General features: G+C 43.9%; 1 protein-coding gene across 1 annotated transcript in view; it reads left to right on the top strand.

Annotated features, from left to right (window-relative positions):
• Nucleotides 1–9,067, top strand: part of il16 (interleukin 16) — a 236,540-nt gene extending 227,473 nt beyond the window's left edge. The window contains 4 exon segments of the mRNA XM_034184100.1: nt 2,892–3,099; nt 6,692–6,820; nt 8,640–8,670; nt 8,672–9,067. Of these exon segments, the coding sequence (XP_034039991.1) occupies nt 2,892–3,099; nt 6,692–6,820; nt 8,640–8,670; nt 8,672–8,927 (624 nt within the window). The 3' untranslated portion in view covers nt 8,928–9,067.
• Nucleotides 9,068–26,118: the final 17,051 nt, after the last annotated feature.

Raw genomic sequence — 26,118 nt, 5'->3', positions numbered from 1 at the left:
GGACCCAGTTTGAGGACCTCCCGTCCCATTCACGTGCGCACATGTAAACAATAAAAAAAAAAAACTCCGCTCCCCCTGCTGTGGGGCTGCTGCTCACTCCACAAACTCTGTCATAATTGTGTTTAGAAACCAGTCACCATTTGTTTTATTCTACATCTGTGTAGTTAATTAATAAAATAATCTTCACGGATGATTTGCTCGCATGCGCAAGTTAAAAAGAAAAAAAAAACCTCCGCTCCCCCTGCTGTGGGGCTGCTGCTCACTCCAAAAACTCTATCATAATTGTGAAATAAAGGACAAAAGGGACATAAGTCACAGGCTGGCTACCAGATACAGGACATGTTCACATCCAACTCAGTCAAACTCCAGACATCTCCACGTCACTACATATCCAGCCCCTGATTGGTCATCGCGGTGCAACAAGATGAAAAAGTTCAGATTTTTCAACTTGGGGAAGAGGGCAACGCGACGTGACGCGACGCAATATCGCGCCACAAACGCGCCAGTTGCTCAAAATCGCTTCACTCGTGTCGCTTCATTCGCGTCGCGCTGTGCGGCTTGGCGCCAAAACGCGTCCTTCCATAGGGATTACATGGCAACCTGTCGGTGCTGTCGCTCGCGTCGCGACCGGTGTGAACGCGGCATAAGGATTCATCAGTTTTAACAATCAACAAACAATCAATCAAGAATATCAGAAATGGATGAAGCTCAATCAGTACAGACAGTCAACATTATCAAAAAGGGACAAAGCAAAATCAGTCCAAACAGTCAACAGTATGAAAAAGTGGCAAGGCTATTTCAGTCCAGTCAACAGGTCCAAAAAAGGGCAAGGCAAATCAGTTGGAATAGTCAACAGTATAAAAAAGGGGTGAGGCAAAATCAGTCCAAACAATCAAGTCAACTCTGGGAGCATGTTCTGGGCCTGTGCTTCCTCCAAACAATCAGCAGTAGTAAAAAGGGATGAGGCAAAATCAGTAAAATCATCAACAGTATCATAAAGAGGCGAGGCAAAATCGCTTCACACAATTAGCAGTACTAAAAAGGGGTGAGGCAAAATCAATCCAAACAATCAACAGTACCAAAATGGGACGAGATAAAATTCAAAGACAAACGCGCAACATGTCAGGACACAGTCAGATCTGGCGTCTTAGGGATATCTGATAAGAGCGAGGCAAAAAAAAAAAAAAAAAGGTTCACCAAAAGGAGCCAAAATATTCAAAGCCTGAGGAGATGAGGAGCAAATTGTGAGTGATGAGCAAGAGACTGACACTGGGAGGACAAACACATTGTCTTAAATACTCAAAGACACAACAGTAAGAGCAAAAAACACACAGAGACATGGGGGCAGGAAGTGAAATGGAAGTGTGTTGACACCCAAAATGTGAATCTGCTGCAAATCGTGAATTATCTGCAAATCATTAATGAAAATTTATGCAAACTGTGAATATCCGCGAACTGTTAAAAATTTTGCTGCAACCCATGAATAAAATATCCCACAAAACATGACGTTACATCGCATTGCATCGTGTCGCCCTCTTCCCCAAGTTGAAAAACCGTATCTTTTTGTCTTGTCGCGCCACGTTGACCAATCAGGGACTGGATATGTAATGACGTGGAGATGTCTGAAGTTTATACTTGATGTGGACATGTCCTGTCTCTGGCAATCAGCCTGTGAGCAGGACTTATGTCCCTTTTGCCCTTTATTTAACACAGTTATGACAGAGTTTGAGGGGAGAGCGATGAACTGCAGCAGCAGCCCGTTTTTTTTTTTTTTTCTTTGTTCACATGTGCGTGCGCGAACAGGACAGGAGGTCCTCAAACTGGGTCCTGGAGAGGCGGAAGTACCGCTGAAAGCAGCCATCATCCAGACGCAGCTCCTGCAGTAAATGATGAATTTGTGGCGTCCGGTGTGAACGCGGCTCAAGCAGAGCGACACACCGGATGATGGTGGCACGTCCATTGCCAGGTGAGGGACGCAAATTTATGGCGTCGCGTGACGTTCAGTGTGAACGCGGCATTAGGTAAACTCAGGCACGACAGAAAACTCCTGTGGAGCAAAAGGGCTCGCTTAATATTGATTTTCAGAATGAATACAGACTGAAAGCGAGGCCTCACAATCCTTCTGACTTTTTAGGTTTTAAGTAGGAGGTATCAGAAAAGTTACCACAGGGATAACTGGTTTGTGGCGGCCAAGTGTTCATAGCAACGTGACTTTTTGATCCTTCCATGTCGGCATTTCCTATCATCATGACGCAGATTCACCAAGAATTGGATTGTTCGCCCAGTAATAAGGAAAGAGTCTAATGTGTGAGTCGAGGGGTGGAGCGAAGCACTGTGGTACAATGAAAGTGAGAGGCACACAGTCATAATCTGACAGATGGTGGCTTCGCACCATTGGCTCCTCAGCCATCCACATACACCAAATCGTGAAGAAATTCACATTTTGCGAGAGGTGCGTTCACATTTCGGGAGATATTCTTTTCAGTATTCACATTTTGCAATTCATGGTTTGCAGATAATTCAGGATTTGCAGCTGATTTACATTTTGGGGGTTAACAACGGTGAGAGTACTTCTCAAAAATAAAACAGGAAACAGAACAAAGACATATCAAAATAAAAATATGAAGAGAAGAATCACAGTTCTCCTTTTTAACAGAACATTTGTAAATTACAGTGAAACATTGGCTTCTTTCTGACATCCAGCTTGTTATCTTGGTTTGTTTTTGGTAACCTGTAACATGCCCTGCAGCTCAGAGATTTTTTGTTTCCTGTTTAAACCAAAGATCATTATTTCTGGTGGGTCCTGGTGTAACTTAGTGGACTCAGGGATCACATGAATCGAAGCTCTGCACACAATCTGATATGTGTGTGTGTGTGTGTGTCTCATTCAGGTCCACAGAGTATTTCCTGGTGGCCTAGCGGATCAGGAAGGAACCATTCAAAAAGGAGATGAAGTGCTGTCCATAAATGGACAAACACTTCATGGGGTTCCCCACGCAGATGCCACAGCCGCTCTGCGTCACGCCCGTGCCCTCACACTGGCAGTGGTGGTCATCCGCAAGAGAACTGCTCACGATGGCAGTCAGGTCGAGCCACAGAGTGAGTCACACAGTCCAGCGGAACAGGCAGAGTTTCAGGTTGACCTCATTTTTGACTGAAATCCATTTTCGCGTGCACACGTGACTCACACAGGGGGAGACGTGTGTTTTAATCAGAGTTTACTGCAACATGGTCAGTTCTTTCCAAACCTACAACAACACCAAAGCATGTTCAATGGCTCTTCTAGATCTCGGGTCAGGTCCAGCCAGTGCTGGTGCTGCACCGTCCTACCAAACCCTGGATCAGGATAGGGACATCTAAGTCACCCTCATGTTACCTCATCCAACCTGGTCCTTTCTGTGTGCAGTTTGCATGTTCTCCCCATGTTCACCCGTGTTCCCTTCATGTGCTCTGGCTTCCATCCACTTCTAAAGACATGCACTGGAGAATCTCAATTGACTGTAGATGTGAGTGAGATATGTGTCCGCTGGGATCATCTCCAGTCCCTGATCTAATCTGGAATAAATGGGTTAGAAAATGAATGAATGAATGATAAATGCACCCAAGTTGCTGGATTCCTCAACCCTGCAGAACACTGTTCATGCAAGCACTGAACAGCGAAGGACCCCAAGACACATCCCTGATGAATGCCAGAATTCACGAGGAAGAAGTCAGAGACTGTGGTTCACATTTAAAATACTTGCTACATTCACATTGTGTTTGATAAAATAATGTGTGTAGTACTTTCACAGTGCTTCACAGTGTCACTTTCACAGAAACCAAAAATAATTCAACAATAGAACTAGTAGATAAACAATGATAAAGAGTATTCCCTATGGTATTCCTTATTCCATATGGTCCCACTCTGGCCAGAGTGGGACCATATGACACTGGCAGTGTTTATTTAACACCGTCAGTGTTAGTTTCACACTGGTGATTTTACTGAGTATAACAAAGCCCAATTTTGTCATGTGATGACGCCTTTATAAGCAATATGTGTGTAATCAATAGCTCCAATTAGCATTCAGGAAACCAGCTTGACTGCAAAATGCACTGTAATGTTGGAATGTGATGTACCTGGATGACATTCGGATGACTATGTTCCACACAGCTGGCGTGGCTCGGCACAAGGTTGACTGACACATGCCTGACCGATCATCCAGCTCCCGTTGGAATACCTGTGATGCCAGGATGCCCAGCATAGGCAGCACCTGTGTGTGCATAGACAACCGCCTTGCCGTATACTGCGGTAATCCTTGCGTTCCATACTTTGATATCCACCCATACAATTGCAAACATGTGGGTGTGTTAACTGTTCATCAATGTGTCACTGGTGTGCACATCACTGTGATGACTTCTTGTTTTCACAATACTAACGTTTCCCAGCATCCATGTGTTGGAGATAGCACAACAGGTGTAGAAACGTACGTACAGCAGCCAGGATTTTTGCATGACACACTGCATTCAATTTTCGATTTCAATTTATTTTCATTTATATAGCACCAAATCACAACAGAGTTGCCTCAAGGCGCTTCACACAAGTAAGGTCTAACCTTACTAACCCCCAGAGTAGCAGTGATAAGGAAAAACTCCCTCTGAGGAAGAAACCTCAAGCAGACCATACTCAAGGGTGACCTCTCTTGGGGCCATGCTACTGACATAAATTACAGAACAATTCACAAAATGAATATACAGGAAATGTTGTTGGTGCACAGGACAGAATTTCCACATCTGAACGTAGATCGTGGAGATGGACGTACGCCAGGTTTTGTGCATACGCATGCTGTGTCTGTATCTCACCCATATTGGCCTCTCTTCATTGGCTTCCTGTTAATTCTAGAATATAATTTAAAAGTCTTCTTCTTACTTATAAGGTTTTTGAATAATCAGGTCCCATCTTATCTTAGGGACCATCGTAGTACCATATCACCCCAACTAGAGCGCTTCGCTCTCTAAGACTGCAGCTTACTTGTAGTTCCTAGGGTTGTAAGAGTAGAATGGGAGGCAGAGCCTTCAGCCTTTCAGGCTCCTCTCCTCTGGAACCATCTCCCAAGTCAGATCAGGGGAGACAGACACCCTCTCTACTTTTAAGATTAGGCTTAAAACTTCCTTTTGCTAAAGCTTATAGTTAGGGCTGGATCAGGTGACCCTGAACCATCCCTTAGTTATGCTGCTATAGACGTAGACTGCTGGGGGGTTCCCATGATGCACTGTTTCTTTCTCTTTTTGCTCTGTATGCACCACTCTGCATTTAATCATTAGTGATCGATCTCTGCTCCCCTCCACAGCATGTCTTTTTCCTGGTTCTCTCCCTCAGCCCCAACCAGTCCCAGCAGAAGACTGCCCCTCCCTGAGCCTGGTTCTGCTGGAGGTTTCTTCCTGTTAAAAGGGAGTTTTTCCTTCCCACTGTAGCCAAGTGCTTGCTCACAGGGGGTCGTTTTGACCGTTGGGGTTTTACATAATTATTGTATGGCCTTCCCTTACAATATAAAGCGCCTTGGGGCAACTGTTTGTTGTGATTTGGCGCTATATAAAAAAATTGATTGATTGATTGTGTACATGAGGCCCGGGCTTCCTTTGCTGGAAGTATGTGGTGGCCGGCGTTGAGTATCTTATACTATAGGTTAGTAATAGAACTTCAGTCCACATAGGCAGCTAGTGAAGAGAAGCCAGCAATTGGGTGAACTTTTGAGTTTCAGTCAGAACTCATCTGGAGGCATACTGAACCATCTGCAAACCCAAGAATGGAAAATTGAAGTAGTCAATTCTGAATGTCACAAAAGCATGAACAAGAACTGCAGCATCAGACGTAGACAAAACTGTTCTTGTCTTTGTGGTATTATAGTGATATTGTGATCAGACTGCTGTCTGGGACCTCCTGAGAATTTATGGGATCCCCAAGAAGTTGCTGGACATCATACTGGACATCACTGTGCACACACAGCCTGCAGAGACTGTGAGTGCTGTTTGGAGTGGAGGTAGAGTGAAAAGTGGTGTTCCTCAGGGGTGTGTTCTGAGTCATACAAGGTTTCCCGACTTTAGTTTTGCAGACAATGCTGTGATTTTTGTGAAATCAATGGAAATTCTGATTGCAGCACTTGGGAAACTGAATGAGGAATCAGTGTCTGGGTTTGAGATTGTCCTGGAACCAGACTAAGATCCAGGCTTTTACTGACTTCCTGGACTCGTCCATCAGAAGTGTATCTGTGGTGAAAATGTTGAACTTCTGGAGACATTCGCTGATCTCAGCAATGACGTTCATGTCTCTGGGTCCTTTGAGATGCCTAGGAAGAGTTAATGGGGTCATGAGGTCACTGGACAGAGGTGTTTGGTGATGCAGATATGATTGCAGGAGAGGAATGCTGCCTGCATTGCTGTGTGGTTCTGAGACATGGATGTGAACTAATGACCTAAGGTAATGACTGGATATCTTTGGTACCAGGTGTCTTCCAAGGATCCTTGAGTACTGCTGGAATGAATAAGCACTGAAATCCTGCCAGTTGATATACACACCTAATGATCCTTTGTATCCGGTTTTGTAACTTCCACACTTCCACAGACAGATGGAGACCATCACACAGATCCTCTTTTTGAGGGGTCAAAGTGCACAGGCTAATCTGTATTTATTTATTTCATTTTGTGGTGTTTGCAGTGGAACAGCAGGGGCCAGCAGTGTGTGTGGAGCTGGAGAAAGGCCCTGGAGGGGTTGGATTTATTCTGGAGGGAGGAAAAGGCTCGATTCATGGAGACAGACCATTAGTGATCAGCAGGATTTTTGAAGGTACAAACAGATGACAAAAAAACTTTGACCATTTTTAAAAAGTCACAGATCAAACTCTGACATCAGGAAACACTGAAGAACTCTACGAGATGTTAGTTTATGTTCATGAGCTTTCAAATGACCTCCAGCTATGGCTAGCAGATAAGAAATGTCACCTCAGTCTAACCTGGCAGGATGAAGACATCAGGCTGCACACTTCTGGAAGTAACAGAATAGGTGGATTTCACTTGATGGAAGTTAATTACAGCTGAGCTAAAAGTGGAAAAAGATCATTTCAAATGTTGATATCTTAAACTTTAAAAGTAATACAAACTAAACAATGACACACACACAAATCACCTGCAATCCTGTTTCTCCACTAGGGGGCAACTGGAACTAAATACACGCCACTTTCACTGATCAATGATGCAACTAGTGCAAGTAACTTTATCCAAGTTTTATCAACTATAAGCACCAGTAGAATGAACCAATAAAGGAATAAATAAGGAAAAAAAAACAATTTCCAGTGTGTTGTCTGTCTTCCAAGTATTTTATGACTCTCACACACGGAGCAAGTTGCTGTGCTCTATTTGTTGTGGAAAGCTGACAAACGTCGCCAGCGGCACGCGCACGTGGAAAAGAACAAAAACTGGGTACCGCTGCGGTTCCTTACGGAACCCGGGAGAAGTCAATTTGTGCACAAGTTTTCCTTTAATTGAGCCCTCGAATTAATAAAAAGTGCGCACGTTTTCCTGGCCGTGATAATTCGTGCGCATTTTTTGATGGCCGTGATCATTCGTGCACACGTTTTCCTTTAATTGAGCCCTTGAATTAATAAAACGTGCGCACGTTTTCCTTTCGTTCAAAATGAACTCCATAATATGACCTAAATTGTCATCCTCACGATGGGGAAACGCTTCGCCCTCAGCATCCTTTTTAATGTGCTTACAATCCAGATGATGTCATGCTGGGCAGCTGGAGTTCTCTGTATGTCCTTGTGCGCCCAAACCATGATGATACAGCCTGACCAGATCCATTTCTAATGGGGAAATGTATTACACTGCTTCCTGGTTTGTTGGCTAATAGTCAACATTTATGTGTCAAGACAATATTGAGTGCACGTTTTACAAATTGTGGCAACGTTTAAGTAGATCGTGCCCTTGTTTACTCAAATGATGCTTAAAACAAGCGCACAATATAATAAAACGAGTGCACAGTATAGTAAAATGTGCGCACAATATAACAAAACGTGCACACAGTATACCAAAATGAGCGCACAATATAATAAAACGTGTGCACATTCTCTCCACATGCAAAACATTTTGCGATGACACTTCCAGGGTTCCGAAGTTCCTCGCTGTCTTTCCCCTCAAACTCTGTCATAATTGTGTTATAAACCAGTCACCATTAATCTTCACGGACGATTCATTTACGCGCACACGTGGAAAAAAAAACTGTCTGCCGCTGCTGCTGCTCTCCCCTCAAACTCTCCCCAGAGAGGAAGAGTCTGGCCTCAGAGGAGGAGTTTTAAGGTTGATATAAGACTTTTAGTTGTTGCAAGTAACTTTTTTGGTACAAGTAATTCTTTTGTTACTAGCACCAGTGCAAGTAGGTTAAAAAATGTATTTCGACCCCTGTTAATTGTATCTTTGATATGGACAATGGTTTATTATTGTGTTTTTGTTCATGCTAATTTATTGCTTGCCACCGTTGAAGAAGGTTAAAACGTGACTCCTCCTGATTATTATTCACACCGTAAATCCAGGAAATTTCAACACAAATCATCAGTCACTGAAATGATAGTTTGTTGTGAATGTGTGATGATGTGTTTGTGACTCAGGTGGTGCAGCAGAGCAGTGCGGTCGCAGTGTGAGACAAACTGCTCCAGGTTCAAGGCATCAGTCTGCTGGACATGAGCCGCTTTGAGGCCTGGAACCTCATCAGAGGCCTGCCTGAAGGATCCATCACCATGAAGATCAGCAGGAACCAGGCGGATGGTGGCAGCCTGGAAAAAGTCGTGATGCGGAAGAGCCAGCATCAACACCAGCTGTTCATCTGTCAGAATAAAGGAGTTCAGTCAGTGGGAAATGCCATGTGTTCAGCCCTGTTTCAGGACAGCTGGCTGTAAAAGTGATGAATTAGAAGTTTCATCTGACACGTGATGATCGAACAATCCATGATTTCAGCCCATCAATGTGACATTTCTCAGTCTGACAGAATTTCACAGTTAGTGCTTTATTGATCTGAAGTAATAAAAACATTAAAATGCCAAATGTGTGAGTGTGTGGGTGTTTGTTTTCACTCACTGTATGTAAAAACAGTGACTGTAAGAAATAAAACAAAAACAGTGACTGTAGGAAACAAAACAACACAAAAACAGTGACTGTAAGAAACAAAACAACAGTGACTGTAGGAAATAATAACACACACACACAAAAAAAACTGAGTGTAGGTAATAACAACACAAAAACTGACTGTCGGAAATACACTCAACAAAAATATAAACGCAACACTTTTGGTTTTGCTCCCATTTGTATGAGATTGAACTCAAAGATCTAAAACTTTTTCCACATATACAATATCACCATTTCTCTCAAATATTGTTCACAAACCAGTCGAAATCTGTGATAGTGAGCACATCTCCTTTGCTGAGATAATCCATCCCACCTCACAGGTGTGCCATATCAAGATGCTGATTAGACACCATGATTAGTGCACAGGTGTGCCTTAGACTGCCCACAATAAAAGGCCACTCTGAAAGGTGCAGTTTTTATCACGCAGCACAATCGCCACAGATGTCGCAAGATTTGAGGGAGCGTGCAATTGGCATGCTGACCAGCAGGAATGTCAACCAGAGCTGTGCTCATGTATTGAATGTTCATTTCATCTACCATAAGCCGTCTCCAAAGGCGTTTCAGAGAATTTTGGCACTACATCCAACCAGCCTCACTAACCGCAGACCACATGTAACCACACCAGCCCAGGACCTCCACATCCAGCATGTTCACCTCCAAGATCGTCTGAGACCAGCCACTCGGACAGCTGCTGGAACAATCGGTTTGCATAACCAAAGAATTTCTGCACAAACTGTCAGAAACTGTCTCAGGGAAGCTCATCTGCATGCTCGTCGTCCTCATCTGGGTCTCGACCTGACTCCAGTTCGTCGTCGTAACCGATTTGAGTGGGCAAATGCTCACATTCGCTGCCGTTTGGCACGTTGGAGAGGTGTTCTCTTCACGGATGATGTGAAGGAGGATGTGTTGCACTGCATGAGGCAAATGGTGGTCCACACCAGATACTGACTGGTTTCCCCCCCCCCCCCCAGTAAAACAAAACTGCACCTTTCAGAGTGGCCTTTATTGTGGGCAGTCTAAGGCACACCTGTGCACTAATCATGGTGTCTAATACAGCATCTTGATATGGCACACCTGTGAGGTGGGATGGATTATCTCAGCAAAGGAGAAGTGCTCACTATCACAGATTTAGACTGGTTTGTGAACAATATTTGAGGGAAATGGTGATATTGTGTATGTGGAAAACGTTTTAGATCTTAGAGTTAATCTCATGCAAAATGGGGCAAAACCAAAAGTGTTGCGTTATATTTTGTTGAGTATAATAACAAAAAACAGTGAGTGTAGGAAATAATAAAATAAAAACAGAGACTGTAGGAAATAATGACACAAAAACTGAGTGTAGAAAATAACAAAAAAAACCTGTAAGAAATAAAATAAAAACAGTGACTAGGAAATAATAACAAAACAAAAAAACAGCTACTGTAAGAAATAAGAGAGTAAACTGAGACACCATCTGTCAGTGCCGTCATTCTGCATACTCTCATCGCGCACTGCGCATAGAGCACCAAAAGAAGAAATCAAGCTCCTGGATCGACATCACGGTCTAGCCATGGTGGGTGGCACCGGGCGGCCGCGCCCAGTACTGCAAATTTCCGCTCGGCTCTGGGGTTCAAATCGGCTGAACCGAGATGTTGCTGAAAATGTACCAATTCGATCGTCTTTCAAGCTTATAGTGTCATAGTATTGCAATTTTAAACCAATAATTAAAGTAATAAGAAATATATTTCTCATTTTCTTCGTATCAAATGGCAAACAGCAGAGATCAAAGAGGCAGCGCGTTCTGTGGCCACAGAGCTGTGAACGGCTGCAGCTGGAAACAGCGTCTCTGCTCCGCTTTGAGCTGAAAAAAAAAAAAAAAAGCCCACCATGAAAGTCCTCCAGAGATCCTTCTGTATCTTAAGATACATTCAGAAATGTAGTTTATTTTATAGTTGAAAGGCTTTGTATTTCCAAAAAGCAACAGCAGACGCGTGTGAGAGAAAGAGAGAGAGAGCGGAGTAGGAGGGCTCATCCCAAGATTGTCGACAATAACAGCACCACTTAGAATTCTTCCTGGAGCAAAATAATGAGTGGATGTGACACATGAGCAAGAGAATTGCTTTCAGACACTGAAAAACATACGTAGTCACGACAGAGTCAATACTGAGCTTCTAGACCCAAAGAGGAAGACTGACACCACAGATGCTTCACAATATGGCTTAGGAGCTGTTCTTCAGCAAATGTTATGAGGAGACATGGCAAACCAGTGGCCTATGCATGCAAGCGCAGCGGTCACTATGCACAGATTGAAAAAAGAACTGATAGCCACAACATATGCATGTGAACGTTCCTCAATATTGTAGATGGACACGCAGGTTGAAGTCGAAACTGACCACAAATCCTTGGTCACCATCATACCCAAGTCATTAGTCAATTGTGCGATGAGGATACAGTGCCATCTGATAGTGTACAGAACATGATGTGCCGATGACATACACACCCCGGAAAGTACACATTCGTGCTACAGATGCTCTGTCCAGAGCAGTGGACAAGCAACAGAGACTTGATGAAAAATGTGCTGATATCAAACATATGTTGACATAATAAATGATGATAAGATAATGAACCAAGGTATCAGCACATTTCCCCCCTAGGTCTCCTACCCCAGCCCCCCCTCCCCGCAGGTCATTTCCCCCACCCCTTTTCACCTCCAGTCACCCACCCCCACCCCGGGGGCTCCCTCGGTTTAACTATTTAAAGTTATCACAATTAGCACTGAACTGCTACAAAGTAACAATGGGGCTTAAGGGAATGCAGATATGCTGTATCACAAGTGAATGTTAATGTTCCATCATAAATGAAGAACACTAGCACTTTAGTTTTTTAAAGGTCATATCCTTGCTGGTTGATTGTTAGACTAATTGTAATTATCAAATAGTAATGTAAATTTTCATGCTTGTTTTGTAAATATTTTGTATTACAAATGCAACCCCAATTCCAGTGAAGTTGGGACGTTGTGTAAATGTAAATAAAACAGAATACAACCTATATTCAATTGAATACACCACAAAGACCAAGATATTTACTGTTCAAACTGATAAACTTTATTGTTTTTGTGCAAATATTTGCTCATTTTGAAATGGATGCCTGCAACATGTTTCAAAAAAGCTGGGACAGTGGTATTTTACCACTGTGTTAGATCATCTTTCCTTCTAACAACACTCAATAAGCGTTTGGGAACTGAGGACTAACTGTTGAAGCTTTGTAGGTGGAATTCTTTCCCATCTTGCTTGATGTACACTTCAGTTGTTCAACAGTCCGGGATCTCCGTTGTTGTATTTGCGCTTCATAATCCGCCACACATTTTCAATGGGCGACAGGTCTGGACTGCAGGCAGGCCAGTCTAGTATTGTATTCCATTTTTATTTGCATTTCACACAACGTCCCAACTTCATTGGAATTGGGGTTGTAAAGTCCTAGTAAAACAGGAATACGAGGTCTGTGATAAAAAAAAGCAGTCCTTTTTATTTTTTTTAAAAAATAAATGGATTTGATTCATATGTTTTTACGTCAGACAAGCTTGAACCCTCGTGCGCATGCGTGAGTTTTGTCATGCCTGTCGGTGACGTCATTCGCCTGTGGGCAGGCTTTGAGTGAGGTGTGGACTCCCCCTCCCGTCGGAATCTCTTTGTCTGAGAAGCTGCAGGGAGACAGCGCGCGTTGCTTTATCAAATTTTTTCAGGACCGGTGAGGGATATCCGTGTGGACACTATTCGAGAAATTCAGCTGGTTTTCGGTGTAAAGTTTAATGGCTGATGAGAGATTGTGGAGTTTCTTTCGCTTTAAGCACAGCCCACAAGCGGATCGGCGCGGCGCTGGTCGGAGGGTGGCGTCCGTCTGGCTGTTTCGAGTTGAAACATCCTAATTTAAAGCTCTGTTCACCCAGGACGTCGTCAGAGAACAGAGAAGTTTCAGAAGAAGCCGGCATCAGGAGTTTACCCGGACATTCCACTGTTAAAGGAGATTTTGTAATGAAAGAACGTGCGGACGAATTTGCCGAGTCGGATCCGCGACGACGTGGCAAATCCATCTGCGCCGCGACCTGAAAAACACCTCCGTGTTGAAAACCATTTGTAAAATTCAGGTGGCTTTTGATGGCTTTCAACAAGTGAGTATCTGAGAAATTGTTTAACAGCTTGGGCATGTTCCAACTTGTCCGTTAAGGTTTCCAACGGAGGTGTTTTTCCTGTGGCGACCCCCCGCAGTCAGGTCCGGCCCGACGTGAATCTGCCCGCACGTTCTTTCATTACAAAATCTCCTTAACAGTGGAATGTCTTGATAAACTCCTGATTCCTGAATTCTTCTGAAAGTTCTCTGTTATCTCACGACGTCTTGGGTCCACAGAGCCTGAAATTAGGAAGTTTTCAGCTTGAAACAGCGAGACGCCGCCGCCCCGGAGCGCAGATCGCCGTCAGGCGCTGTGGGCCGTCCTTACGGCGACAGTAAAACTCCAAAATCTCTCATCAGCCGTTAAAATTTTCACCGAAAACCAGCTGAATTTCGAATGGTGTCCACTCAGTTTGTCCTTACAGGGTTGAAAAATTTTGATCAAACAAGCAGCAGTCTCTGAGCCATTCCTAAACAATGAAAAAAATCAACGAGAGGGTTGGCCACTCCTCACCCAAGACTGCCCACAGGCGAATGATGTAACCGACAGCGTGAAAAACTCTCAGCATGCCCAGTGAGGGTTCAAGCAGGTCAGATGTAATCACACATGATTCAAATCCATATAGTTTTTGAAAAAAATAATAAGGGGCCGTACTTTTCTCACAGACCTCGTATGTTTTGTTTATAGTCATTGTTGTATGTACACTTTGAAAGGTAAATACAATGTAGTACAAAAGAAAAACATGGACAGGGTTTCTTGGAAAGTGACCGAGGGGAAGACTGGGGGGAATGACTGGGACAGCCATGACCGTTGAGAATTTTATTCAAAGCTGAATTTATTCAGTATTATGCAAAAATGGATTTAATTCATGCGGACCATGTGGAATAATTAATCACTCTGTTTGCCCGTCTAGATTGTGTGATATTGTGCCTTCATGTCTGCAGAATTTGGAAGGTGGGAACATATCGGATCTCTTTAAACTTTCACACTAAAAATAAAATAATAATTTCATAGCCAATTATGCATTTGCTTTCATAAGCATTGGCTGATGAAACCATTCAATCATAGAATCAGAAATCGTTTACAGCTGCAGGTGTCTCATACATGTCGAATGGTGGAGAACTTTTTGGAATCCTATCAAAGTTAATAATATATTATTAACTTTGATCGGTCTGCTGACTGCTTTTGTGCTAACAGCGCAATGGCCACACATTTTCTAAGGTGCCAAGCGAGCGGTGGTTAGATGTTTGTGTGTGTCAGCTGGAATTTGGCCAACACCCACCACGAGAGGGACCGAATGGGCTCTCACAGCGGAAAATCTGTCCTTTGAGCCGCTGGTGTGCGCAAATAGTTGGAGGTGTAGGAGGCGTTGGAGGCAGCTACGCATTCGACCACATTTGTACTATGTTGAATGGGCCTCCTAACATATTGTTGTTTAGATTACTTGCAACTGGGATGAAGTAAACATTTGCTGAGTATTTTAACAAAAGAAAAGTTGCGATTACATTGAATTAAAATCCCCAAAATGCATGGTCCAGCATCCCAGCAGACTCCCTGTGTAACAAACAAAAAAATGATGACCCTACAAGGGTTAATCATAATGACAACAGAAAACTAACCAAATGACCCTGATCAAAAGTTGATATACCCCAGTTCTTAATACCGTGCACTACCCCCTTAACATGAGTACAAGCTTGGAGTCTTTTGTGGTAGTTATGGATGAGGCTCTTTATTTTCACTAATGGTAAGCCTGCCTATTCATTCTTACGAAAAGCCTCCACTTCCTGTAAATTCGTGGGCTATCTGCATGAACTGCACATTTGAGACTCCCCAGGGTGGCTCAATGATACTGAGGTCAGGAGACTGAGATAGCCACTCAGAACCTTCACTTTATTCCACTGTCGCCAATGACAGGTCAACTTGGCCTTGGTTTTGGATTGTTGTCATGTTGGAATGTCCAAGTATATCCCATGTGCAGCTTCCAGGCTGATGAGTGCAAATTTACCTCCAGTATTTTCTGATAACATGCTTGCATTCATCCTGCCATCACTTTTGAACGTGTCCTGTGCTTTTGGAGCACACATAACCAAAACATCAGAAATCCACCTCCATGCTTCATAGTAAGAAGGGTGTCCCTTTCATCATAGACCTTGTTGACACCTCTCCAAATGTAACGTTTATGGTTGTAGCCAAAACGTTCAATTTTAGTCTCATAACTGACTTTGGTGCTCTGGTGCCGTTTGGCGTATTATAAGCGGGATACTTTGCGGCATTTGTGTAGTAATGGCTTTCTTCTGGTGACTCGACCATGCAACCCAATTTCTTTAAGTGCCTCCTTAATGTGCATCTTTTTTTCAGAGAGGCCTGTGTTTCAGCATAAAGTCATTTGTGGTTTTTCTTTCCCAAACATTTTCCCTGAAGTTGTTGCTGAAATTTTTGTTTGGCTACCTGACCGTGGTTTGGTTCCAAAATAATCCCTCTTTTCCCACTTCTTAACTTAGATTTTGACACAGCTGATTGCATTCTCAGGTCTCTTGGATATCTTTTTCTATCCCTTTCCTGTTTTTTACAGTTCAGTTACCTTTCTTTAACAATGTTTGCTTTCCCCTGGTGACTCAGACACAGAAAAATCAGTGCAGCATTAGATGAAAGATGCAAGGGTCTGTCAGGAGTCCAGAAACTAACATACCTTTCATACACCACACACACACTGATTAATTCAATTTCAATTCAATTCAATTCGATTTTATTTATATAGCGCCAAATCACAACAAACAGTTGCCCCAAGGCGCTTTATATTGTAAGGCAAGGCCATACAATAATTACGTAAAAACCCCAAAGGTCAAAACGACCCCCTGTGAGCAAGCACTTGGCGACAGTGGGAAGGAAAAACTCCCTTTTAACAGGAAGAAACCTCCAGCAGAACCAGGCTCAGGGAGGGGGCAGTCTTCTGCTGGGACTGGTTGGGGCTGAGGGAGAGAACCAGGAAAAAGACATGCTGTGGAGGGGAGCAGAGATCAATCACTAATGATTAAATGCAGAGTGGTGCATACAGAGCAAAAAGAGAAAGAAACACTCAGTGCATCATGGGAACCCCCCAGCAGTCTACGTCTATAGCAGCATAACTAAGGGATGGTTCAGGGTCACCTGATCCAGCCCTAACTATAAGCTTTAGCAAAAAGGAAAGTTTTAAGCCTAATCTTAAAAGTAGAGAGGGTGTCTGTCTCCCTGATCCGAATTGGGAGCTGGTTCCACAGGAGAGGAGCCTGAAAGCTGAAGGCTCTGCCTCCCATTCTACTCTTACAAGCCCTAGGAACTACAAGTAAGCCTGCAGTCTGAGAGCGAAGCACTCTATTGGGGTGATATGGTACTATGAGGTCCCTAAGATAAGAAGGGACCTGATTATTCAAAACCTTATAAGTAAGAAGAAGAATTTTAAATTCTATTCTAGAATTAACAGGAAGCCAATGAAGAGAGGCCAATATGGTGAGATATGCTCTCTCCTTCTAGTCCCTGTCAGTACTCTAGCTGCAGCATTTTGAATTAACTGAAGGCTTTTCAGGGAACTTTTAGGACAACCTGATAATAATGAATTACAATAGTCCAGCCTAGAGGAAATAAATGCATGAATTAGTTTTTCCAGCATCACTCTGAGACAAGACCTTTCTAATTTTAGAGATATTGCATAAATGCAAAAAAGCAGTCTTACATATTTGTTTAATATGCGCTTTGAATGACATATCCTGATAAAAAATGACTCCAAGATTTCTCACAGTATTACTAGAGGTCAGGGTAATGCCATCCAGAGTAAGGATCTGGTTAGACACCATGTTTCTAAGATTTGTGGGGCCAAGTACAATAACTTCAGTTTTATCTGAGTTTAAAAGCAGGAAATTAGAGGTCATCTATGTCCTTATGTCTGTAAGACAATCCTGCAGTTTAGCTAATTGGTGTGTGTCCTCTGGCTTCATGGATAGATAAAGCTGGGTATCATCTGCGTAACAATGAAAATTTAAGCAATGCCGTCTAATAATACTGCCTAAGGGAAGCATGTATAAAGTGAATAAAATTGGTCCTAGCACATAACCTTGTGGAATTCCATAATTAACCTTAGTCTGTGAAGAAGATTCCCCATTTACATGAACAAATTGTAATCTATTAGATAAATATGATTCAGACCACCGCAGCGCAGTGCCTTTGATTACAAGCAAACAGATCACAGGTGAGGATGGTTACCTTTTGTAGCCATTCAAACCTGTTTGTGTCAACTTGTGTGCATGTTATCAGGCCAAAATCACCAGGGTATGTAAACTTTTAATCAGGGTAATTTGGTTGGTTTCTGTTGTCATTATGACTTAAAAAGAGTAAACACAGTTGTTTGACAACAAATGGCTTCACAAAATTGCCAAAAAAAAAAAATCAACATTTTTGCCAGGGTATGTAAACATTTGAGCACAACTGTATATTCAAGTGATTCTTCCCAGATATCATCAGGAATCTGAATACCCTATCCTTCTCCCAACTGTCTTTATATTTAGGCAATCATTAGTACTTTATATATTAGAGATAAATCTGTACATGAGGGTATGCTTAAACATTCATCACTCCTAGTCTGCAGTTCTGTTTGAAAGCCTGACATATATTTTCGTACATAATTCCCGGCTTGTAAGTATCTAAAAACAAAAATTGTTATGTAGTTTAAACTTTGTCTGTAGTTGTGCAAAAGTAGCAAATTTACTCTCATTATACAGGTCACGAATGCTATGTATTCCTAATGTACTTCGATCACAAAAAGTCTTGAAACGTGTTGGTTTACATAATCAACCAACCAACCAATCAGTGTTCCGCAGAGGCACATTTTACCCAGAATCCTTTGCGATCTGTCTGTGTTTGTTATAAAACTTCAGAATTAGTGCATTATTTAATATTAAAAGATATGTTACATTTTAACTTTGTACAAATGACAGAATTGACATTAATGGAGTTATTCTATCAGTATTCATTTTATTTATACACCAAACCATAACTCAGCATTGCTTTATTTTCCAAGACCTCGACCTGACAGAAGTGTTGTGATTGAGTAGAGTTGAGCTTTATGGCTCCTCTCAGTTGCTTCTGTGCTGAAAACCATGTAGTAAACAGGAAAATCCCACAGGGGGCAAGATGTTCAAAGATAGAAGTGCTGACTCATTGTTTGGGTCTGTTGTCGCTCTTGATGCTTTCAGAAGTGATGGTGGTGTTAAAACTCAAAACCAGTTTGTTAGTAGCTGCAAGTTTTCCAGAGACAATACTGGAATTTATTGGTTATCTGTAACTTCTGATACATTTTTGGGTGTTTTATCTTATCAAAGATAACTTTTCAGTTATCTGAATATCTGTTATCAAAGTTAATTTTTTGGTTATCTGTGCCCACCACTGCCTATAATCAATAAGGAGGGAAATGTATTTGATAAAAATTGAAAGGATGTATAAAATGAAGTTAATTTGTGAGATATTTTCCTACCCAACCCCCAAAATATTAGCCAATGTTAAATGACACAACAAGTAAGTTAGAGCAAACTTTGCCACAAAGAGATCTGTGCGGGACTGATTCGGTCTGCTTGTCTTGATCAGCGATTGGGTGCAAACACTTTGAATTCAGTGGCTGAGAGAAAAGGAGGCTGGATATATTTACAATACTGCACAAATGCCGTTTTTTACACACGTGAAGCGTACAGACCTCTGTATTTTATGGGCATTGTGTGCATCTGAGTGGCGTTTTCTACATCGCTTTTTAAGGGCTCCATTGAGGTGTGAAAAACAGCGTATGCCATTACATTAGAGCGCATTTAACAGCATTGTCTTTAATTAATGTGAAATTAATTAAATAATGTGAAATATTGTGGGCATCAGATCTGCGAAACCACGGTGGCTGGCGGGCAGTTACACACACTGTCACACCTCACGTCAGAGGCTCAGAGCTGAACAGATCTCACCACTATAATAAACAAATTCTTGCTTGATCACATTTAATTCTGTCAGACATATGATGTGGAACTGTTTCACCATGACAACATATAAAACATGAATCTTACCTCCAGGAGCATTTCGCATCTCACGGCATCAAGACCACACAGCCTGTGGTGGAATGCTGGAAACGTCTTAAATAAATCCTATGTGATAATCCAACCAGAAATCATGATGTAGAGTTGCTTTGTGAGGAAAAGATGAAATTAAAGTTCGCTCAAAAGGCTACGTCTGACGAATATATTGGGAAAACTATGAGTACACGCATATGCACACACAGCGAAGTTTGGCTGGCAGTAAAACTGTCTAGTGACAGCTGAGCAGATGAGTGTGTGTGTGTGCGCACATGGAGCACGTGCGCACACACACACACACACACACTGAGCACTCATTTCCTCATGTCAGCACTTTTACGCACACACGCATGTGAGGTCAGTGAGCCTGTGGGAAAAAGAGGACAAGCGAAGGAGTGATTGAATTGGAGTGAGTGACGTCACGGATGGACACATGACGTGGGTCCGGTACATATCAATCAATCAATCAATTTTTTTTTTATATAGCGCCAAATCACAACAAACAGTTGCCCCAAGGCCCTTTATATTGTAAGGCAAGGCCATACAATAATTACGTAAAATCCCCAACGGTCAAAACGACCCCCTGTGAGCAAGCACTTGGCGACAGTGGGAAGGAAAAACTCCCTTTTAACAGGAAGAAACCTCCAGCAGAACCAGGCTCAGGGAGGGGCAGTCTTCTGCTGGGACTGGTTGGGGCTGAGGGAGAGAACCAGGAAAAAGACATGCTGTGGAGGGGAGCAGAGATCAATCACTAATGATTAAATGCAGAGTGGTGCATACAGAGCAAAAAGAGAAAGAAACACTCAGTGCATCATGGGAACCCCCCAGCAGTCTAAGTCTATAGCAGCATAACTAAGGGATGGTTCAGGGTCACCTGATCCAGCCCTAACTATAAGCTTTAGCAAAAAGGAAAGTTTTAAGCCTAATCTTAAAAGTAGAGAGGGTGTCTGTCTCCCTGATCCGAATTGGGAGCTGGTTCCACAGGAGAGGAGCCTGAAAGCTGAAGGCTCTGCCTCCCATTCTACTCTTACAAACCCTAGGAAATACAAGTAAGCCTGCAGTCTGAGAGCGAAGCGCTCTATTGGGGTGATATGGTACTACGAGGTCCCTAAGATAAGATGGGACCTGATTATTCAAAACCGTATAAGTAAGAAGAAGAATTTTAAATTCTATTCTAGAATTAACAGGAAGCCAATGAAGAGAGGCCAATATGGGTGAGATATGCTCTCTACTTCTAGTCCCTGTTAGTACTCTAGCTGCAGCATTTTGAATTAACTGAAGGCTTTTCAGGGAACTTTTAGGACAACCTGATAATAATGAATTACAATAGTCCAGCCTAGAGGAAATAAATGCATGAATTAGTTTTTCCAGCATCACTCTGAGACAAGATCTTTCTAATTTTAGAGATATTGCGCAAATGCAAAAAAGCAGTCCTACATATTTGTTTAATATGCGCACTGAATGACATATCCTGATCAAAAATGACTCCAAGATTTCTCACAGTATTACTAGAGGTCAGGGTAATGCCATCCAGAGTAAGGATCTGGTTAGACACCATGTTTCTAAGATTTGTGGGGCCAAGTACATAACTTCAGTTTTATCTGAGTTTAAAAGCAGGAAATTAGAGGTCATCCATGTCTTTATGTCTGTAAGACAATCCTGCAGTTTAGCTAATTGGTGTGTGTCCTCTGGCTTCATGGATAGATAAAGCTGGGTATCATCTGCGTAACAATGAAAATTTAAGCAATGCCGTCTAATAATACTGCCTAAGGGAAGCATGTATAAAGTGAATAAAATTGGTCCTCAGCACAGAACCTTGTGGAACTCCATAATTAACCTTAGTCTGTGAAGAAGATTCCCCATTTACATGAACAAATTGTAATCTATTAGATAAATATGATTCAAACCACCACAGCGCAGTGCCTTTAATACCTATGGCATGCTCTAATCTCTGTAATAAAATTTTATGGTCAACAGTATCAAAAGCAGCACTGAGGTCTAACAGAACAAGCACAGAGATGAGTCCACTGTCTGAGGCCATAAGAAGATCATTTGTAACCTTCACTAATGCTGTTTCTGTTGGGGAAAGTGTAGTGACACGGACCCACAACAGGGGGCGCAAATGAACGGTCAATAGATGAGCCAAGAGGTAACAATTTAATGTTGTGAATGTGCACAACGAATATACAGACAATCTCAGAATCTGATAGCAGTCAATACACAAAGGTGACATGTGGGCAGGCTCGAGGATAGAAGACGTCTGTCCTGAGAAGAGCCGGAACCACACGATTTCCGCCGCCACCGAACCTGGTGAATACTGGAGCCGCCAAGTTCCAGAATTCCCAGGTGATCACCGTCCCCGACTATCGGATCTGGTACTGCTGGCGAGGAGCACAAACAGTGAGATGTGGGTGTGTGCACACCCAGTAACAAAAACAGTCAGAAGGTGGAAAGTCACCTCCACCTCTAATCACACACTCGTGCAGCTCCTGTTAACCACTTATCTGGTTGGGGTGTGAAGCGAAGCCGTCGCTGATCACACCAAAACGCCAATCCCACAGATAAGGCAACACCCACAGGAAAACGGCTGTAAAGAAGTTCAGACTATAAAGTCAGTGTTAAGTTCAGATACAGCAGAGAATATTACCTTCACAGGTAGATGATATCTCAGCAGCAAGGTGGAGATGACTCTGGCTTTTATAGAGTGATGAAATGATGGGTGACAGCTGTCATGAGTTGATGTGTGACAGCTGTCACTCCCGCCCTCTCGTGCCTGAAGCCCGCACTTCAGGCAGGGCGCCCTCTGGTGGTGGGCCAGCAGTACTTCCTCTTCTGGCGGCCCACACAGCAGGACCCCCCCTCAAGCCAGGAGGCGCCCGACCAGGCTTGTCCGGGTGACGCCCGACCAGGCTTGTCCGGGTGACGTCAGTAGAAGTTGGCCAGGAGGTCCGGGTCCAGGATGAAGCTCCTCTTCATGCAGGAGCGTTCTTCAGGTCCATACCCCTCCCAGTCCACCAGATACTGAAACCCCCGGCCCTTCCGACGGACGTCCAGGAGCCTGCGAACCGTCCATGCAGGCTCCCCATCGATGATCCGGGCAGGAGGCGGCGCCGGTCCGGGAGCACAGAGGGGTGAGGTGTTGGTGTGGCTTGATCCGGGAAACATGAAAAACCAGGTGGACCCGCAGTGAAGCTGGGAGCTGGAGCTTCACTGCGGCCGGACTGAGGACTTTGAGGATCTTGAATGGACCAATATACCTGTCCTTGAGTTTGGGTGAGTCCACTTGGAGGGGGATGTCCTTCGTTGAAAGCCACACCTCCTGCCCGGGCTGGTAAGCAGGGGCCGGGGAACGCCGGCGGTCTGCATGGGCCTTAGCCCTCGTCCGGGCCTTCAACAAGGCAGAACGGGCGGTGCACCACACCCGACGGCATCTTCGCAGGTGGGCCTGGACCGAGGGCACACCAACCTCTCCCTCCACCACGGGGAACAATGGGGGCTGGTACCCCAGACACACCTCAAATGGGGAGAGGCCGGTGGCAGAGGACACCTGGCTGTTATGGGCATACTCGATCCAGGCCAGATGGTGACTCCAGGCCGATGGGTGCGCGGATGTAACACAGCGGAGGGCCTGTTCAAGTTCTTGGTTGGCCCGCTCTTCCTGTCCATTCGTCTGAGGGTGATACCCGACGACAGGCTCACGTTGGCCCCTAGTTCTCTGCAGAACTCCTCCAAACCTGTAAGGAGAACTGAGGACCACGGTCCGAGACAATGTCAGTTGGTATCCCATGCAGACGTACAACGTGGTGGACCAGGAGGTCTGCTGTCTCCTGGGCCGTAGGAGCTTCGGGAGGGCCACGAAGTGAGCCGCCTTGGAGAAACGGTCCACTATCGTGAAGAATGTCGTCATGCCCTGGGACGGTGGGAGGCCCGTGACAAAGTCCAGGCCAATGTGAGACCAGGGGCGACGAGGCACCGGAAGCGGTTGCAGAAGTCCTTGTGTCTTGGAGTGGTCTGCCTTGCCCCTGGCACAGGTGCTGCAGGCCTGGACATACTCCCGGACGTCGGCCTTCATGGACGCCCACCAGGAGCACTGCCGGACAACTGCCATGGTCCTACGCACCCCTGGATGACAGGAGAGCTTGGACAGAAGTCCAAGACTGCAGCTCTGGCCTCTGGTGGGACGTATAAACGGTTCTTTGGTCCAGTTCCGGGGTCCGGGCTCTGTGCCAGGGCCTCCCGGACGGTCTTCTCCACGTCCCAGGTGAGGGTGGCCACGATAGTGGACTCCGGAATGATGGGCACCGGTGGATCCGACAGCTCAGTCTTGACCTCATCTTCATGCACCCGGGACAAGGCATCCGATCTCTGGTTCTTGGTCCCAGGGCGGTAGGTGATTCGGAAATCAAAACACCTCAAGGACAGTGACCAGCGGGCTTGCCTGGGGTTCAGCCGCTTGGTGGTCCTGATATACTCCAGGTTCGGATGGTCAGTGAAAACCATGAACGGCACAGACGCTCCCTCCAACAGGTGTCTCCACTCCTCAAGAGCCTCTTTCACCGCAAGGAGTTCTCGATTGCCGACGTCATAGTTCCGTTCAGCTGGGGTCAACCTGCGAGAAAAGTAGGTACACGGGTGAAGAACCTTATCGGTCTCTCCGCTCTGGGATAGCACGGCTCCTATCCCTGAGTCAGAGGCGTCCACTTCAACCACGAACTGGCGGCTAGGGTCGGGCTGCACCAGAACTGGTGCAGACGAGAACCGGCTTTTCAACTCCTTGAACGCGGCTTCGCACTGATCCGACCAGGTGAAGGGGACTTTTGGAGAGGTCAGGGCTGTCAGGGGGCTAACTACCTGACTGTAGCCCTTAATGAACCTCCTATAGAAATTTGCGAAGCCGAGGAACTGTTGCAGCTTCCTACGGCTTGTTGGTTGGGGCCAATCTCTCACCGCCACAACCACACAACAGTTTCTGTACTATGATGAATTCTAAAACCTGACTGAAACTCTTCAAATAGACCATTCCTCTGCACATGATCAGTTAGCTGTTTTACAACTACCCTTTCAAGAATTTTTGAGAGAAAAGGAAGGTTGGAGATTGGCCTATAATTAGCTAAGATAGCTGGGTCAAGTGATGGCTTTTTAAGTAATGGTTTAATTACTGCCACCTTAAAAGCCTGTGGTACATAGCCAACTAATAAAGATAAATTGATCATATTTAAGATCGAAGCATTAAATAATGGTAGGGCTTCCTTGAGTAGCCTGGTAGGAATGGGGTCTAATAGACATGTTGATGGTTTGGATGAAGTAACTAATGAAAGTAACTCAGACAGAACAATTGGAGAGAAAGAGTCTAACCAAATACCGGCATCACTGAAAGCAGCCAAAGATAACAATACGTCTTTGGATGGTTATGAATAATTTTTTCTCATAATAGCTAAAATTTTATTAGCAAAGAAAGTCATGAAGTCATTACTAGTTAAAGTTAAAGGAATACTCGGCTCAATAGAGCTCTGACTCTTTGTCAGCCTGGCTACAGTGCTGAAAGAAACCTGGGGTTGTTCTTATTTTCTTCAATTAGTGATGAGTAGTAAGATGTCCTAGCTTTACGGAGGGCTTTTTTTATAGAGCAACAGACCTCTTTTTCCAGGCTAAGTGAAGATCTTCTAATTAGTGAGACGCCATTTCCTCTCCAACTTACGGGTTATCTGCTTTAAGCTGCGAGTTTGTGAGTTATACCACGGAGTAAGGCACTTCTGATTTAAAGCTCTCTTTTTCAGAGGAGCTACAGCATCCAAAGTTGTCTTCAATGAGGATGTAAAACTATTGACGAGATACTCTACCTCACTTACAGAGTTTAGGTAGCTACTCTGTACTGTGTTGGTATATGGCATTAGAGAACATAATGAAGGAATCATATCCTTAAACCTAGCTACAGCGCTTTCTGAAAGACTTCTAGTGTAATGAAACTTATTCCCCACTGCCGGGTAGTCCATCAGAGTAAATGTAAATGTTATTAAGAAATGATCAGACAGAAGGGAGTTTTCAGGGAATACTGTTAAGTCTTCAATTTCCATACCATAAGTCAGAACAAGATCTAAGATATGATTAAAAGTGGTGGGTGGACTCATTTACATTTTGAGCAAAGCAATTGAGCAACCACATATGTTGGTTGTTCTTTGATGTCCTGTACAGGTCCTGTGCAAAGGGAGGAACACAGCGCTCTGGTCCCATGTCTAGACATCTGGAGATCGGGCAGTCTGCAGCACCTTTTATGGCCATCTGATAGCAGTCGTCTACATACGCTCTGGATGCCATCTGACAGGTGGGAGGAGGCAGTCTGGCTGTGTTCTGACACTGCTGGCTATGCCTCTTTTCCTCCTGACTGTTGGACTACTATTATTCTGAACACTACTGTACATGTGCTGATGGATGAATGCACTTGATTATGTGTGTATGTTTAGATGATTCTGTGTTAGTACGTGCCCGTAGCCAACGTGCTTGATGAACTTCCTATGCAAAAAGTAGTTCCTGTGAGAAAGGATCATCAGCACATGTACAGTAGTGTTCAAAATATAGTAGTGCTATGTGACTAAAAAGATTATCCAGGTTTTGAGTACATTTGTTATTGTTACATGGGAAACAAGGTACCAGTAGATTCAGTAGATTCTCACAAATCCAACAAGACCAAAGCTTCATGATATGCACCCTCTTAAGGCTATGAAATGTGGCAACAAACTC

The sequence above is a fragment of the Thalassophryne amazonica genome, chromosome 2 (genome assembly GCF_902500255.1).
Source record: "Thalassophryne amazonica chromosome 2, fThaAma1.1, whole genome shotgun sequence".
In the NCBI taxonomy this organism is placed as follows: Eukaryota; Metazoa; Chordata; class Actinopteri; order Batrachoidiformes; family Batrachoididae; genus Thalassophryne; species Thalassophryne amazonica.
Note: the sequence above shows the minus strand (reverse complement) of the source record. Positions and strands in the feature narration are given on the sequence as shown.